Genomic DNA, 15,545 nt, shown 5'->3' with positions numbered 1-15,545 from the left:
GGTCCTTTTTTTTATTACAGCAATCCATCATTATCATTGCTTTTTAAATATTAACAGGAACATTAAATTCCCAGTTAAAGAAATGGCTTACTGAAAAGTAAACGGAAGATCAATGACAGAAAATTCAAATTCTTCCTGGTGTCATTAGCGTAATAATTCACACAGGAATGACACATCTGAGGAATCTGAGTGACACATCCCCAGAAATGCTCTCATAGCTTCATTTGCACTCATCTCTTCCTGAACAAGCTTGTGCAACTGCATCCTGTGTGCAGCACTTTTGTTCTTATACTTATCTTATTTTTGTTCTAATAAGTAATTATTTGGTGTAGTTTTATTCTCACTGCAAAACAAAATACTTGTGTGTACTATAAAGACTTTTGGCCTTGTAAGGACACAGGTAGGGTCGTAAACATAGTAAAGAGACGTCCATGTGTCCCTGGTGTCCCATTTAGGGACTTTAAATGAGTAGGTAAAGTCAAAATTCAAAAGTTTTAGGCAGGGATGAAAAATGCTGTAAAGGAGGAATGCTTTTAAAAATATCATGTAATATATTAAAATCAAATAATGATTTGTCTTAGATTTCACTTTGCATGTTGTTTATATATAAAACGTTATTAACACTTCTATTTTTGAAAGCGTTCTTGCTTTACAGCATTTCTTTTTCAAAATTTCCCAAACAGCTGCTGATTTTGCATTATTTTCTGTCAGGTGTCATGTGGAGGGTATTGTTGAGCTCCCCCCCCCCCCCCCCCCCCACCCCCCCGCTGCCTGGAGCGCTGTTCCCCGGCAGTGCGCTCCGCAGCGATGAGGAGCCGCCGGCTGACGGAGGGAAACTGCTCCCAGGATGCCCGAATGACGGCGAAGGCGACCACGGCGGTGGCGGTGATGAAGCGGAATGGAGTCCAGCAAGGCGGACTAGCTGTGCGCCATGAATGACAGATACCACGAGGCGGCCCGGGACGGCTACCTGGACCTGCTGAGAGAGGCGACGCGGAGGGACCTGAACGCTCCGGATGAGGATGGCATGACACCGACCTTATGGGCGGCTTTTCACGGGAAGCTGGAGGCCCTGAGGCTCATCGTGGCCAGGGGGTGGGTGCTAAACTCAAGTTCACCGATATTTGGAGCATTATGAGAAAAGCAGAGGAGAGTTTAACCTCTTTGTCCCGTAAGATCTCCAGCATCTATTTGAATCCTCAAACGACTTGTGAGGCAAAGAAATATATTTATCATCACTAACTTTATGCGATTCCGCTTAAATTTCAGCTGTCATTTGAGTCCTACAGGCTCAGGGAGGAAAACAGGCCTTTAACACACTACACTCTGGCTTTGGTTCTGCTAAAAGAACAAAAAACAAACAAAGCAAAACAACACACACCTGTTTAGTTAACTTGAGTGGTCTTGGCAGGCCAACATCCCCAACTTCTCCTATTTAGCTTTTATGATGGTGATGGCCTTGTGATCATTACAGAGGTATTCTGGGGTTCATATATACAGTGGTTATCGCCAATAATATATCATGATAAGAAAAGCTAGTCTGTCAAATCTGGGGCTTTTCTGTGATGGACTGTCAACCTGTCACAAGCTGACACATATGACACAAGCTGGTGTATATGTTTGTGTTTCATTCTGAAATTAATGGTTTGCAATGGATGCACGTAATTGGAAGGAGAAATAGAATGTGTGAATGCATGCTGGCCGTCCATCCACAAAATGTGCAAGTTTGATTTCTTTTTTAATTTTTTTTTTATTCAGGCACAGTTGGGAAGAGGAGACACAAAGCAGCCCATTCCTCATCTTTTCTGGCTGACCTGGTTGGCTTGCTAGTCAGAGAAAAATGGGCCCATTATGAAAATGCTTAATTGTTTAAAATTGTAAACGCTTCGCTGAAAAGTGTGAAAGAAGCCCGCTGTAGAAGTGACACAGCATCATTTATCAGTGTGCAGTTCAGCGATTGCAAAAATATGAACATGTTTATTCATTTATTTCTGTTTCATCAACGCCAGCAGCAAACCAAGGTGCTGGGTGAAATTTAGTCTTTCCCACAGATTCAGCGCAAACAAGGCTCAGGAGGTATTCACCTGTCAAGGACACAGCATTCGTGATGACAGAAAGATGATATGATAACAGAAAGCATGAACTCCTGATTGACAAGGAGTCAGTAAACATTAATAGCTGCCATAATGTTTCACAGAGACACCAGGCTCGTGAGACCCAGGGGAGTAGACCGAAGAGACGTTTAATGCTCCCCGATAATTTCATGGGAAAGATGCTCTGCTGTACTATATTTGGGAAATATATTGCATTGCAACAACCCGTAATGTGATAAGAAACAGGGCAGGAATAAGTGAGCAGACCTATCACAGCCGCGGTGAGCATTTTACTGGTACATACATAAATTATGACACATAAAGCTATCATGTTAAATGGGCCCAACCAATGACCAGCATACTGTATAGTCTTCATTTCAGAGGGTGATAAACATTTCCTCTTAACATAAAACATGAACATATCTAAATGCTGTTTATCTTTTCACACATCAATTTATAGTATTTTATAGGTCTATTGTATGTACCTTTATCTATTTTCAGTATGAGGTTAACAGGGAAACTCCTTTGTTTGACCACAGTTTTATTGACACCTTTTGGGCTCTTTGCCCGTTACAGTTCATACTGTTCATTATGGTCACTGACGACAACAACACTCTGTACTGAAGCAGCCTGTATTCTTAAAAACCTTTTTCACATTAATTACTAGAACCCAATTCTTTTCAAATGTAAAAAAAAAAGCAGGGGCCTAAAATCAGTGAGACTTTTCCAATCGCTGCCCAGGTTGGGTTTGTGAGATCTGACACAAATTTCCCTGTGAAAAGCTTACAATGCAATGCATCAATAATAAATCTGCACTTTGACTGTAGCTTCACGTCCACCGCATTAAATATTTAGCAGTCTGTACGTGGCAACATTTGATGATGGAGACAAGAGACAAGGCAGATCAGTAAACATGTAAATTGAGTGAGTGTGACACCCACCAGAGGACTCTGACTTGAATAAAATAAATGCTGACATTAAAAGTTAAAATTGGATAAGAAATATTCAGCTGCAGTGGCCACAGTCAAGCTGTGAATCCTTGTATTCATCCGTTGAATGTGAATTTTAACAAAAGTTGATGATGACGAACAAACAGAAAAGCCTTTGCATCGATGGGAATTCAGGGTTATGAGAGGAAAGAAAAATAAGGTCATGCGCCATACACTTTTGTCCCCCATATTCCCCATCCGGCATCAACACTGTCTGTTTTGATTCAAGGAATTCAGTGTGGCATCACCAGCCATGCACAACTGTGCTTTTCAGGTTAGGCACAACCTATTTGGCCTCCCCTTGAAACTGGATACAAGAAGTGCAGCAGTGAGTGTTGTTGGCAAGCCTGTGGTCGTATTACAGGCTGACAGCAACAGTATAGCACACACAGAGGTAAGCCTTAGGTCATAGGCTGCGCACCAGCCATGGGGAAATGTTGCTTGTAATTTTTAGTTATAGCAGCGCACAACAGTGCATTCTGGATCCTTTATCAACTGTCCCATTCACCATTCGGGTTTGTCAGAGAAGCCGAGAGAAGATGTATGTTTGGTTTTCTAAAAAAGGCAATGTGCTTTAGTGTGAATTATTAACCAAGGCCCCATTAATAAGCTACTCATGGCAGGTCTGGGAAAATATTATGTGAATAAGATTTTAAGTGAGTCAACATTGACATTCAATAGTCATTTTGACAGTAATAAATATTTGCTTTTATTAAATATAAGACATGTTTTCTGAAGTTTATCCCAAGGGCCTAAAGTTTGTTTCTGATATGTGTCTTATGGCCTGCAGAGGAAACCCTGACAAGTGTGACATATGGGGGAACACGCCACTCCACCTGGCAGCTGCCAATGGCCACCTCAGCTGCCTGTTCTTCCTGGTGTCTTTTGGTGCCAACATATGGTGCTTGGACAATGACTACCACACACCTTTGGACATGGCCGCCACCAAGAATCACATGGATTGTGTCCGCTACCTGGATTCCATCGCAGCCAAGCAGACAGGTCTTAACCCTAAGCTGGTCAGCAAGTTGAAGGACCGGGCGTTTCGCAATGCTGAGCGACGGATTAAAGAGTGCGTGAAGATGCAGAAGAAACACCGCAAACGCATGGAGAAAAAGTTTCACAGGGAGGCCTCTGAGGCTTCAGCGTCCGACGTCATGAGTTTTTCCAGTTACACCAGCAGCTCCCTAAGCCACAAGCTGCGCAGCTTCAATGCAGCTGCTGTCAGTGTGCCATATTCTCAGGTCAGATATTTCTACAAGTCTATTCCTGAAGAAACCACTTTTGTTTTGGCAATTTTGCATAGTTTCATAGTTCAGCATGAGCTGGATTGATCTAGAAATAGATTTACCTATTTTTAACTACATAATTAATGCTGGTGACAGTGACTAATTACATGATATTCATCTGCCTCATCTTCGCCTTCTGAGTTAACAAATGCCAACTTTTTCTTGATAATGGAGTTCAAGTTAAAGAGAAGGGCTCACCAAAGCCATTAGAATTCATCATGTAACGACCATGGATGTCTGTATGAAATTTCATGGCAGTCCATCCAGTAGTTGTCAGGAAATTTCAGTCTGGATCAAACAACCAATATGCCTAAAACCATGCCAAGCTACCATAGCTAAGAATTCAGAGGCCCACATAAAATTAAACCAATAGTTGTGAGAAAATGTCAAAAATATATAAATCAATGCATGAAACATTGTTGTACAATAATGGAAAAAAAAAAACCCTTTATATTCCTGTTTTCTTAAGGCTACGCTTCATGCCACAAACCGAGGAAAGACAAAAATCCAGAAGAAACTGGAGAGGCGGAAACAAGGAGATGGGACCTTTAAAATCTATGAGGATGGAAGGAAGAGTGTACGATCCCTCTCTGGACTTCAGCTGGGCAACGATGTCATGTTTGTCAAACAGGGGACGTATGTCAACCCAAAGGATCGTGGCCGCCGCAACATTCGTGACATGTTCCCCAGAGACAACGATGATGTCATCTCACGTGCCATGAGCGAGCCAGATCTCCATGGGCCCGATGTGGACTATTCTGAGATCAGCACTGACTCTGGACATGATTCCCTGTTCAACCGGCCCGGGCTGGGCACCATGGTTTTTCGGAGGAACTATGTGAGTGGGGGGATGTTTGACATTGGTGGTCAGGATGAGGCGGGCATGTCGGGCAATAACGCGCGTTTACGCACTCGACTGCAACAGTACCCAAGCCTTGACGCAGATAGCATCGGCAGCGCTCACAGTCTACAAGAAAGGAATGTGGAGGACCTTCCCTGGGAAGAAGTCGAATTAGGGCTTGATGATGACGATGAACCTGAAACGAGGCCTCTGGAAGTCTTCCTAGCCACACAGAACATGAGCGAGTTTTTCTCCATTTTCAAGCGGGAGAAGATTGACCTTGAAGCGCTGCTGCTGTGCTCTGACCATGACCTCAAGAGTATTCACATCCCCTTAGGACCAAGGAAGAAGATCTTAGATGCATGTAAGAGACGGCTGGAGACCATAGAGGACCCAGACTTCATCGAGGACACGGAACTGTGAGTGCAGAATGACATCACAATGTAGCAAGAAAGTAGTTCAGCTATTGCATATTGCATGAGATTGCCTCTGTACTCTGTATTACATTGGATTTGATACGAAACAATAAGGGTTATTGGAGTGCCAATTTGAGTGTGTCTACATCAGATGAAGTGTGGCCCTGTCTTTGGAAAACTCTCTAGTGTATTGTACTTTGATGTTTGATTGCAAATCCTTTTGCATTCAATGACTCAGGACGTCAAAAAGCACTTCCCCGCTGATGCCCTGCAGCGCCTGCAGCCATCTTGACTTTTATTTTCTCATTTTTGCGGCTTGTTGTCTCCAGTCTTATTTCTACAGTGAAACGCGAGATCTCAGATTTTGTTCTTAGCCAGTCAGGAACATTTCGCCAAAATGCCAGCTTCTGTCTCACTATAACTACAGTATTGTCAATGTCCAGATGCGTGACACTAAAGCTATGAATCCTAAGCAGTGCAGATGTGAACATCCTTCCATCGCTTCAATTTAGATTCAACATGCTTGAGTTGAGCCACTAAATAAAAAGTACAAGCTTTCAGTTGCTGTAGATGATCCTGATGATGTTTCCTGCTGTGTGCTCATCCAGCCTCAAAGGGCAGTGGAATATGTGTATGTCACATACAGACAGGGAGGGCTTACCTTATTATTTACCTCTCCTGTCAGCTCAGTGACAACAAAGCAGAAAGGATACTGTTAAGATCAATATGTCAAGCAATAAGACAAATTATTAACAGGTCCGTTAGACAGTATCTCGTTAGACTTCTGAGCATCACTGAAAAATATCTCTGCGTGATGATCGGTTGGACTCCCCTGCACTGCATGGTTTAACAAACTGAAAGGCAATCATCAGAGTGTGGTGCCAGTCAACAAAGAGCTGATTGTGGGGTTTATGTCCCGTGAATGTGTTTGCCCCTGCAGGGCAAGTCCTACCACCTCATGTGGTCACCTGCATTCATTCAAAAGCATCTTTTCGTTCATAATACTAACATCATTGTAACTTTATTATAAAATGTTTCATTAACAACAGTCATGAGCGACATTTACCACTCTATACTTCATCTCTGCACATATTTATACTGGAGGCCATGTCAGTCCAGCTGCAGCAGTTTTATTTTTTTTTTGATATCACTGTTCTGATTTACAACAGCATCGTTAACTTTGTGAAAACACACTAGCGTTACATTATTTTATGATGCACAATGTAACCTGTAGTTTGTTTTTGAATGTTTAGTCCATGTACTAGAAGAATTATAAACCTTGTGTCAGTCTTGACAATATGACAGTCTTCCAACATTTTGCATCCGAAGTATATTTAAAAGCATATATACATTTGCACCACAGCATATGTCAGTGTTTACTAACTCAACTTTTTAAGATTTTGACATGGATTTTAAATAAAAATACTAAATGATTTTACTGATGAATCCGTATAATTTCCTTTCCTTTCTTTTCTGCGCTACATTTCATCAGCAGGAGTATGTGCCTCTATAATAAAGGTCATAGCTTCTGTTTCACTCTTTCTTTTTTTTTTTAAAGTTCATAGCTTCTATTGAGAACAATAAGATCTCGTAATTTTATGGATATTTTTGGAGAATTTGACTGCATTAAAATTATGAAAATATTATCTTGTTGCATCCACCAGAATAGCACACAATTACAGGCCTGTAAAGGTTAGCTTTGGCATTTAGGCCATATTGTAGAGAAAAATTATGTAACTGAATGATAAATACACAAAAGTACATGACTCATCACTCAACCGTGTATCAAACAAATGAATTCAGCTCCTATCTATGGATTGTGTAAGTAATATTTACAATATTTTAAAGGTCAGTAACCATCATGACTCAGCTAACCCTAACCTGTCTACAAAGACATAAATTTACGCTTCTTGAGACGGACACAAAGAGTGGAAAAGACTTGTTTTGGCAACTTGAGTCATAGTGATAATCCACTGAACACACACAAACAATTCAGGCATCATTGTTTCCTCTGTGCCGCAGTGCATGAAATCAGGAAGTTGTACTCTAGATAAATGACGTTGTGTGACAGGTCTGTGACAACAACATGTCACTGTTATCAAAAGGAAACAGTTGCTTTACTGGAACAAGACTTGGCTGTTTTCTTACCAACATTATTTCATTAAATAAACCAAACCCTAAAACTCAGTCGGACGATGGAAAATCAAAAAACAATACCATTCACTACCTTACAAAATAAGAAACAGGATGTTCATTCCCCTCCCTAATAGCTGAACATACTTGTCACTTCCTCCTAGTATCTCCCTGATCTGGTTTGTGTCCTCAGCTTAGCGAGGCTGAACACAAAAATGGGAGAAGGGTAAAACAGGGAGGGGTAAATATTCTGGTCGAGTATGAAATTCCTTAGGCGTGGTTTTAGATTGTTTCCTTGTGTTTCCTTGAGGGTCTTCGGCTCTCAAAAAGAGTGGAAAGCACTAAGTGTAGAGAAGAGTTTGTGACTACAGAACGCTCAGTCAAATCCTGTTACAGCGACCAGAGGAAGACGCTAAAACATGGAAACTATCAACAGTAACAGAGAGGAGAATTTGAGCGAGGCTCAACACAATGACACTGTGAAGGAAGACCCAGAGGATCCGAACATCCAGACGTCTGACATTCAGCTCCCACAAGAAGTGTTGTGTGACTCCTGCATGGATGGCCCCAGCAAGGCCCTGAAATCCTGCCTGACCTGTCTGGTTTCTTACTGTGAGGCTCATCTCAGACCCCATCTGGAGAACATCAAATTTCAGAACCACCGTCTGGTAGACCCTCGCCACGACATCGACTGTCGGACTTGTGAGGTTCACCAGCTTCCTCTCGACTGCTTCTGTCTGATGGATGGCTACTGTGTGTGTCTGGACTGTGCGAGCGAGGAGCACGAAGGGCACACAATCGCATCTGTAGGGGAGGCACGCGCACAGATTGAGGTCTCCAAAACACACACACACAAAGTGCTGACCGTTTCATATTGTCTCTTTTTGCAGGGCTTTTATTTTTCAAATTTCATTAATTTCATTGTTTCATACAACTTCTGCTTTATTGATTTAAAGGTTGCAAATATTAAGGTAGGTTATATCAGTATTGGCTCTTATTGGATCATCTGTTTGTATTGTTAATGTGATAATTGCCCATAGATTGAGATGCAGAACAGACAAGAAGAGATTGGTCAGAGTACCATAGCGGCTGAAAAAACAATCGAAAAGCTGCAGAGCAACAATGATTTCATTAAGGTATGCTGACATTTCACCTGAGCACATTTCTTACATTCATTTAATGTACATCGGCCTGATTTGAATCTGCTATTCCACTTGCTTGTATCTTTTTCCCTCTTCTCACCTTGGCACCACAGTCTTCCATTGAGGAGATTTCTACACTTGTCGAACAGCAGTTTGCAAGGATGCAGGCAACTGTGGAGGAGGCCAGGAAGAGGGCGCTGAAAGTGCTGGAGGGCGAGCAGAGGCAAGCTCTCAGACAGGCAGAGAGCATCCACGCACATGTTCACCAGAGGAGAACAGAGCTCATGAAAACAGTGGCTCAAATGGACAAAATATCCAGGAACAAGTCTGATGTCGACTTCCTTCTGGTACAAAATGGCTGAAATATTTCAAATAGTTATCTATCAATAGAAAAAAAAATGCTTGACCTGGTAGGTGAGTTTCTGTTGCTTCTTTTATTGGTGAAGCAAAACAAACACATTTGATTTAGCATAAAACAATAGACTCTTTATGGCATGAAATACAGTCCACTACAGTGAGCACAAGCATTACATCGAACAGAGCTGCTGGACGACTGAGTGATGACCGTCAGTGGGGGGTCAGACTGAATAGCTTCTCAGGCATTGCTGTCCAAAGAGAATGACCTGCCAATCCCATTTTGACAATTCTTTCCTCTGGTGATGTCGATTTTGTAAGTCTTTGTTGGTCTTCATAGGTTAGATGTTTTAGAGTTCTCTTTCAGGGCAGGGAGAACATTTTCCTTTTTTGTAGTTAGGACTGTAATGGAGGTGTCTGAAATGAGTGAAAATGTTGATGCAGTTTTGAGATTGTGTTTTTTTGTTTGTTTGCTCTTTTTTTGAGTTAACATTGATTGACTCTGAAGGGTGTACATTGTTGCCTGTTACCCTGAATTTGAATTTAATCGCAAACTCTAATTCCTGGTATTGGCTGACCTGGATTCATGTTTTGTACAATACAATTCGGCTCCTTTGTTGTGCAATGATGACAAGTCTGGCCTGCTAGATGGGGGCTGCGTCCATCTGGGTACTCTGTCAGGCTATTATGGTTGAGGTGAATGTGTTGTTCTTAAAACAATTCCGTTTCCTAGATGGTTTTGGTAAGAATGGAAAGACTGGTAGAGATCTTTTTTCATTGATTTGTTCCAACTCCAGTCAGGGGTTGTTGCAGTTATGCGTTTTGGTCCACTTTGGTGCTTTTAGGCTGCCTGGTTTCAGGATTCTAGGAAAAATATAAATGGAATATTTTATGCTGTCAGTGTGAAATGGGAATCTAAGACTGCAGAGTAGTGCAGTTTTCTTGTTCCAGTGGATCCACTGTGAAGTGCAAGACTGCGGGGAATTCATGAATGATGTTCAGCGTTTCCCATAGTGAAATGGTTCCTACTTGAAGTATAATACTAGACAGAATGATGTGGAGACCAAAGTTCATGAAAATGTTGGCTCAAGTGAAAAAAATGTCCACGAACAAGTCTGACATGGTCTTCCTTCATGTCCAAAATGTCAGAAATATTTCAACAGTTACCTTTATAAACAGTGTTTGAACTGGTAGGTGAATTTTTTTGTTTGTTTGTTTGTTTGTTTTATTGGTGAAGCAAAACAAACACATTTGATTTACATTAAAACAATAGACTCTACATGGCATGAAATACAGTCCACTACAGTGAGCACAAGCATTACGAACAGAATCGAACAGAACTGCTGGACGACTGGGTGATGACCGTCAGTGGGGGGTCAGACTGAATAGCTACTCAGGCATTGCTGTCCAAAGGCAGTGAACTGTTCAGCAGGCCCAACTGGAGTGGAAACAATGATGCGACATACCTAGACTAAGTTGTGAATAGGTGTCTGTGTCTGCCAATCCCATTTTGACCATTTTTCCGATGAGGGTCAGTGGCAGGTCAGACTACATAGCTTCTCAGTCATTGCCAATCCCATTTGACCCTTTCTTCCTCTGGTGATGTAGGTTTTGTAAGTCTTGTTGGTCTTCATAGGTTAGATGTTTCAGAGTTCTATTTCAGGGCAGGGAGAACCATTTTACTTTTTTGTAATTGGGACTGTAATGGATGTGTCTGAAATGAGTGAAAATGTTGATGTTGATAAAGTTTTGAGATTGTGTTTTTTTGTTTGTTTGTTTTTAGTAAAAATTTACAAAGTCTGAAAGTTTTAAGTTGTAACTCTAATTCCTGGTATTGGATGAACTGGCTTTTTGTTTTGTGCAATACAATTTGGCTGTTTTTGGTGTTGTTTTTTTGTTGTGCAGTGATGACAAGTCTGGACTCTGCCAGATGGGGGCTGCGTTCATCTGGGTACTCTGTCAGGCTATTATGGTTGAGGTGACTGTGTTGTTCTTAAAACAATTCCGTTTCATAGATGGTTCTGGTAAGAATGGAAAGACTGGTAGAGATGTATTTACATTGATTTTGTTCCAAATCCAGTCAAGGGTTGTTGTGCTTTTTAGGCTGCCTTGTGATTTCAGTGTTTAACGTTTCCAGTAGTGACATGTAGGGAAACCTACTTTAAGCATAATAATAGAGAGCGAGATGAGGCTAACAAAGCTCATGAAAATGTTGGCTCAAATGAAAAAAATGTCTGAACTATTTCAAATAGTTATCTAAAAATGTTGAAAAACGTGTAAATAAAATGCATAGCCGAAAAAGCAAGATCAGGGTTTAGCACAATGTTCTCTGAGGCTGAAAAGAGTTTATCTGCTGTATTGACAGTATAAACTGATCAGACATTTCAGCCCTTCAGTTATTTAACAGAGAGGAGTTCTGTATCATCAGCTTCATTCAGCACTCTGACAGCTGATCTTACTTTTCTCTTGCCTGCATTAGGAGTACACAGAGTGGAAGAAAGGCACGGCAGACGTGCATCTGCCCAGTGTGTACATCAACCGGATGAACCATCTAACTTCTTTTGTCCAAGTGGTGACCGATGCTACTCAGGAGCTGTGTGAGCTGATTCTGTCCTCGTACAGGGACAAACTGAGCACGTTTGGTAAAGGTGGTGAGTGTACATTGTACTGTATGCTTCACTTTATCTGTACACTTGCAAAGCTGCTAACATGGATGTATGTCTACTCCAGTTTTCCAGTATTAATGAAGTATTCATGAATAATATCCTCTTTTGAAATTTATGATCTAGGCACAAAATCCCTGATGCAAGAATTTCAGCCGTCACCCATTCCTGATCCTGAAACTCGAGAGGACTTTTTGAAATGTAAATGCAGCAATATATTGTGTTTAAAATAACATGTTTATTTAGTTTACCAATTGTTCACGACTTACATTTCCTCTGGATTTCAGATACAAGCAGTTTGAGCTTTGACCCAGACACTGCACATCATTTCCTACGTGTTACAGAGGACAACCGAAAGCTCACCAACACCAGCCCATGGCAGCATAGCTACCCGGACCACCCTGACCGCTTCGAATACTGGCGGCAGGCGATGACCTTCCAGAGCATTTACTTGGGGAGGCACTACGTTGAAGCAGAGCTAAGTGGGGAAGGTGCTCACGTGGGAGTCACATATAAGAGTATTGATCGTAAGGGAGAGCAAAGCACCAGTTGCATCACTGGCAATGACATTTCCTGGTGCGTGGGAAGGAAGAGCCGAGGCTTCTTCGCCTGGCATGCTGGTCAGGACACAGCCTTGGAAGTTACTGATATTAAGAGAATTGGCTTATATGTTGACTTTCACCAAGGCTCAGTGTCCTTCTATGATGTAACTGATCCCATGAGACTGCTCCACAGGTACAACGCTCATTTAGTCGAGCCTTTATATGTTACTGTCTGGCTGTCAAAGAAAGACAATGTAGTTTGTCTAGTTAATGAAAGATGATGCTAACAAATTACCAGCTGCCACCATTGTAAGCTTGTAAAGGAAAAATATTGCACTATAAATGTTTATTGAGGTTATGCTACATAGCACATATATGAAGGCTTTTATCACTTCAATGTCACTGACACCTAAATTTAGCCCCATCTAGTGGTGACTTTGCAGCAAGGCAGAAGGTATGTTGGGTGTTCTCGGCAGCTCTAATGCAACTTGTCTGCATTGAATTGGATATGAAAGAGGAAAAGAAGTTAAAAAAAAAAATTGTCTGTCACACAAACAATTTTATTTGTGTTACATGTTAATTTGGCGATTAAATGATTCATTGTCTCTCAGGATTTGTAGACATTAATTTGTATTGTCTATGAAGTCTGTCTAAAATCATCAAGTGAACGCACAAGTGCTTTGGAAGTTCTAAACATTTTGTTGCTGCCAACTTCAGGCGTTGAAATCAGTTTCCCGCTCATCAAAGACTGGATTTACAAAGTATACACCTGTCTGAGTCATTGATATTGAATTAGTGTTAGTCTCATACAGTCCAGGAATATCAGGCAGCATGTTGGGCTTGTCAAACATGGGGTTATCAAATCCATGGTCAAGAGGCCCACCAAGTTCTTCATTATTACTGCTTCTCTTCAACCTTCTTAGAGATGGCATCAATGGCATTTGAATGATACCCTTACGAACCAAAACCAGAATCAAAACTAGCACAATCATAAATAAGACTCCAAACAAAATTCCAACCACCAGCCCTGCAGTGCCTCCAGGCTGATCACTGCTGCCACCAGAGGACGCTTGAAATTCAGCCTCAGTGATTCCGAGGTTGGAGCCATGAGTGCGGGCATCGTTCACTATCTCAAAGGCGAGAGCCTCTGAAATTTCTCCTTGTTCTTCATCCATAATAACCACCTGGATCATAGAAGAGGCACCAAAAGGGATCATCCCCATCAAACGCTGCGGCTTGAGGATTTTAGACATACCCAACTGGACAGATTTGTATTTGGACTGGATGAGGAATAGGTGATATATCCGTTGCCTGTATGTCTGCAGGTTGAAACCAGCAGCATATTGGATGGTGAGGATGGCACCACACACCTGACAGCAGTGTCCTACAGGCTGGAGTGGCGTCTTACAGTTCAAAGATTCACATGTGACACTGCTGCAGATCTGCTGATGGTTTACAGAGTTCCTGCACTCGCAGCCAGAAGGATCCTCACACCCTGGGTTCCCAACAGTGACGGCAGCAGATCCGTGAAACTGCAGCCGGCCAGAGCCTGAGCTGAGATACTGTGAAAACTCAGATCCGCTATCAAACACCTTCCCTTGCACCGACACAGTTTTTACAGGAATGCTAGACTGACTGGAGCTTGTGTCCACTCTGAAGGAGGACAGGGCTTTGAAAACCACATCATCATACTGACATGGCACACTCTCCTCGTGGACGGCAAACAGGGAGTTTCCACCCTGCAGATCACCTAGACTTGCGGCCGCCTGCCACAGGGCTGGGTTAAACCACTGCAGAGTGTCTGAATCTTTGAACTTGGTAGTGATGCCTTGACTGCACCCTGGCTCTGGTCCAGCCAAAACATAAAATCCGGCTCCTGAATTCAGGATGAACTCTCCATCAAGTGGCATCCTCATTTCCTGCACAGCGTGCGAAGTCTCCACAAACACAGACACTTGTCTTTGGGCTGAAAACTGAACGATGTCATTGCCACACGGAACATCTCCTTTGTCCCAGTTGGTCTTATTTTCGTAGTTGGTGTCAGGGATCCACTGTTTGTACAGGGCTTCTGCAGCCCCGACAAGACACAAGACAAGCAGCATGACCGGCGTTTTCAGCATCTTGAACATTTGTGAAAGCCTGAGAGAACATCAGGTGACCTTTGAGTCAATTTCCTTGTGACTAACGCATGAGTGTGCACAACCTAGCAGTAAATTTGATGAGCTCTGGACCTCATCAACCTGTCCGAGCAGGTGACCTGTAGAAGATTTACTTTTTCTGCAATAATAAACCTGCTTTTAGGCAACATTTTATGTATGTTATCCAAATATCTTCAACAAATGAATGTTGGCTCTTTCTTTTTGGAGGCTCTATCTTATTTCTGCGTCTCTCCTGATCCTACCAGATTACTCAGTCCAAATACTTTGACATATTCCATGTAAAATTCCAAGTAATTGTTCAGGGATGCAGCACAACAGGAGAAATTCTCCTTTGAGGGTAATTTCTGGTACTCCATGTTGGTAAACTACAATTTTTTTCTGGAAAGTTTGGAAACACATGTTCCTTTCTAATGCTTTATTTCCACTTTCAATCTTTTAATAAACCAACAATCCCAGTAGTAGAAAAAAAAAAAGAAAGCAAATACAATATTCTAGCCCCAGGTCTCTTTTGTTAGTTAACATAGATTTAAATATTAAAACAAACAAATGTCCATCTTCAAAGCATTCAGGGTCAAGGGTAATCTGAAACACAAACAAGGGTAAGCAGTCAAGGGTAATTAGGTAGATAAACTAGATTGTAATGAGGGAAAGCAAATAGAAATTCAATTAGAAAGTAAGGAAGTCCTAACTGCATTTAAATTGTAAAGTTATTTTCTTCTAATATTTACTGTCAATAAAGTGTGATGTTAAACAACCTAGAGGCCAATAAACAAGTAATGTATTGAAAATGCATTGCTCTGTTTTGGAAACAAACTGTTTTATTCACTGGCATTTCAAATTACTTAGTTACCAGGAACAGGTTTTCAGGTTTCTCCCCCATATTCAGGGAAGATTCTCATCATCGGGGTGAAGATAGAGCGAATT

The 15,545-nt window shown here is 41.7% G+C and overlaps 3 protein-coding genes across 4 annotated transcripts; 2 read left to right on the top strand and 1 right to left on the bottom strand.

Annotated features, from left to right (window-relative positions):
* Positions 1-837: 837 nt before the first annotated feature.
* ush1ga (Usher syndrome 1Ga (autosomal recessive)) lies at positions 838-7,044 on the top strand. Of its 2 annotated transcripts, none has more exons than XM_029508483.1 (3): positions 838-1,095; positions 3,873-4,326; positions 4,841-7,044. In XM_029508483.1, the coding sequence occupies exons 1-3, from the start codon at positions 932-934 to the stop codon at positions 5,633-5,635; spliced, it is 1,413 nt and encodes a 470-aa protein (XP_029364343.1). In that variant the 5' UTR covers positions 838-931; the 3' UTR covers positions 5,636-7,044. The 2 variants fall into 2 exon arrangements, with proteins under 2 accessions (XP_029364343.1, XP_029364344.1); XM_029508484.1 differs by having other exon boundaries at positions 1,044-1,171.
* Positions 7,045-8,020: 976 nt separating this feature from the next.
* LOC115048138 (E3 ubiquitin-protein ligase TRIM16-like) lies at positions 8,021-15,338 on the top strand. The gene is made up of 6 exons (XM_029509448.1): positions 8,021-8,594; positions 8,802-8,897; positions 9,017-9,250; positions 11,737-11,908; positions 12,047-12,121; positions 12,208-15,338. Exons 1-6 carry the CDS (start codon positions 8,181-8,183, stop codon positions 12,741-12,743), a joined length of 1,527 nt encoding a protein of 508 aa, XP_029365308.1. The 5' UTR covers positions 8,021-8,180; the 3' UTR covers positions 12,744-15,338.
* On the bottom strand, positions 13,176-14,582 carry amn (amnion associated transmembrane protein). Its single transcript, XM_029509449.1, has one exon. The coding sequence runs from the start codon at positions 14,580-14,582 to the stop codon at positions 13,176-13,178; it is 1,407 nt and encodes a 468-aa protein (XP_029365309.1).
* Positions 15,339-15,545: the final 207 nt, after the last annotated feature.

The sequence above is a fragment of the Echeneis naucrates genome, chromosome 8 (assembly GCF_900963305.1).
Source record: "Echeneis naucrates chromosome 8, fEcheNa1.1, whole genome shotgun sequence".
NCBI classification, from domain to species: Eukaryota; Metazoa; Chordata; class Actinopteri; order Carangiformes; family Echeneidae; genus Echeneis; species Echeneis naucrates.
Note: the sequence above shows the minus strand (reverse complement) of the source record. Positions and strands in the feature narration are given on the sequence as shown.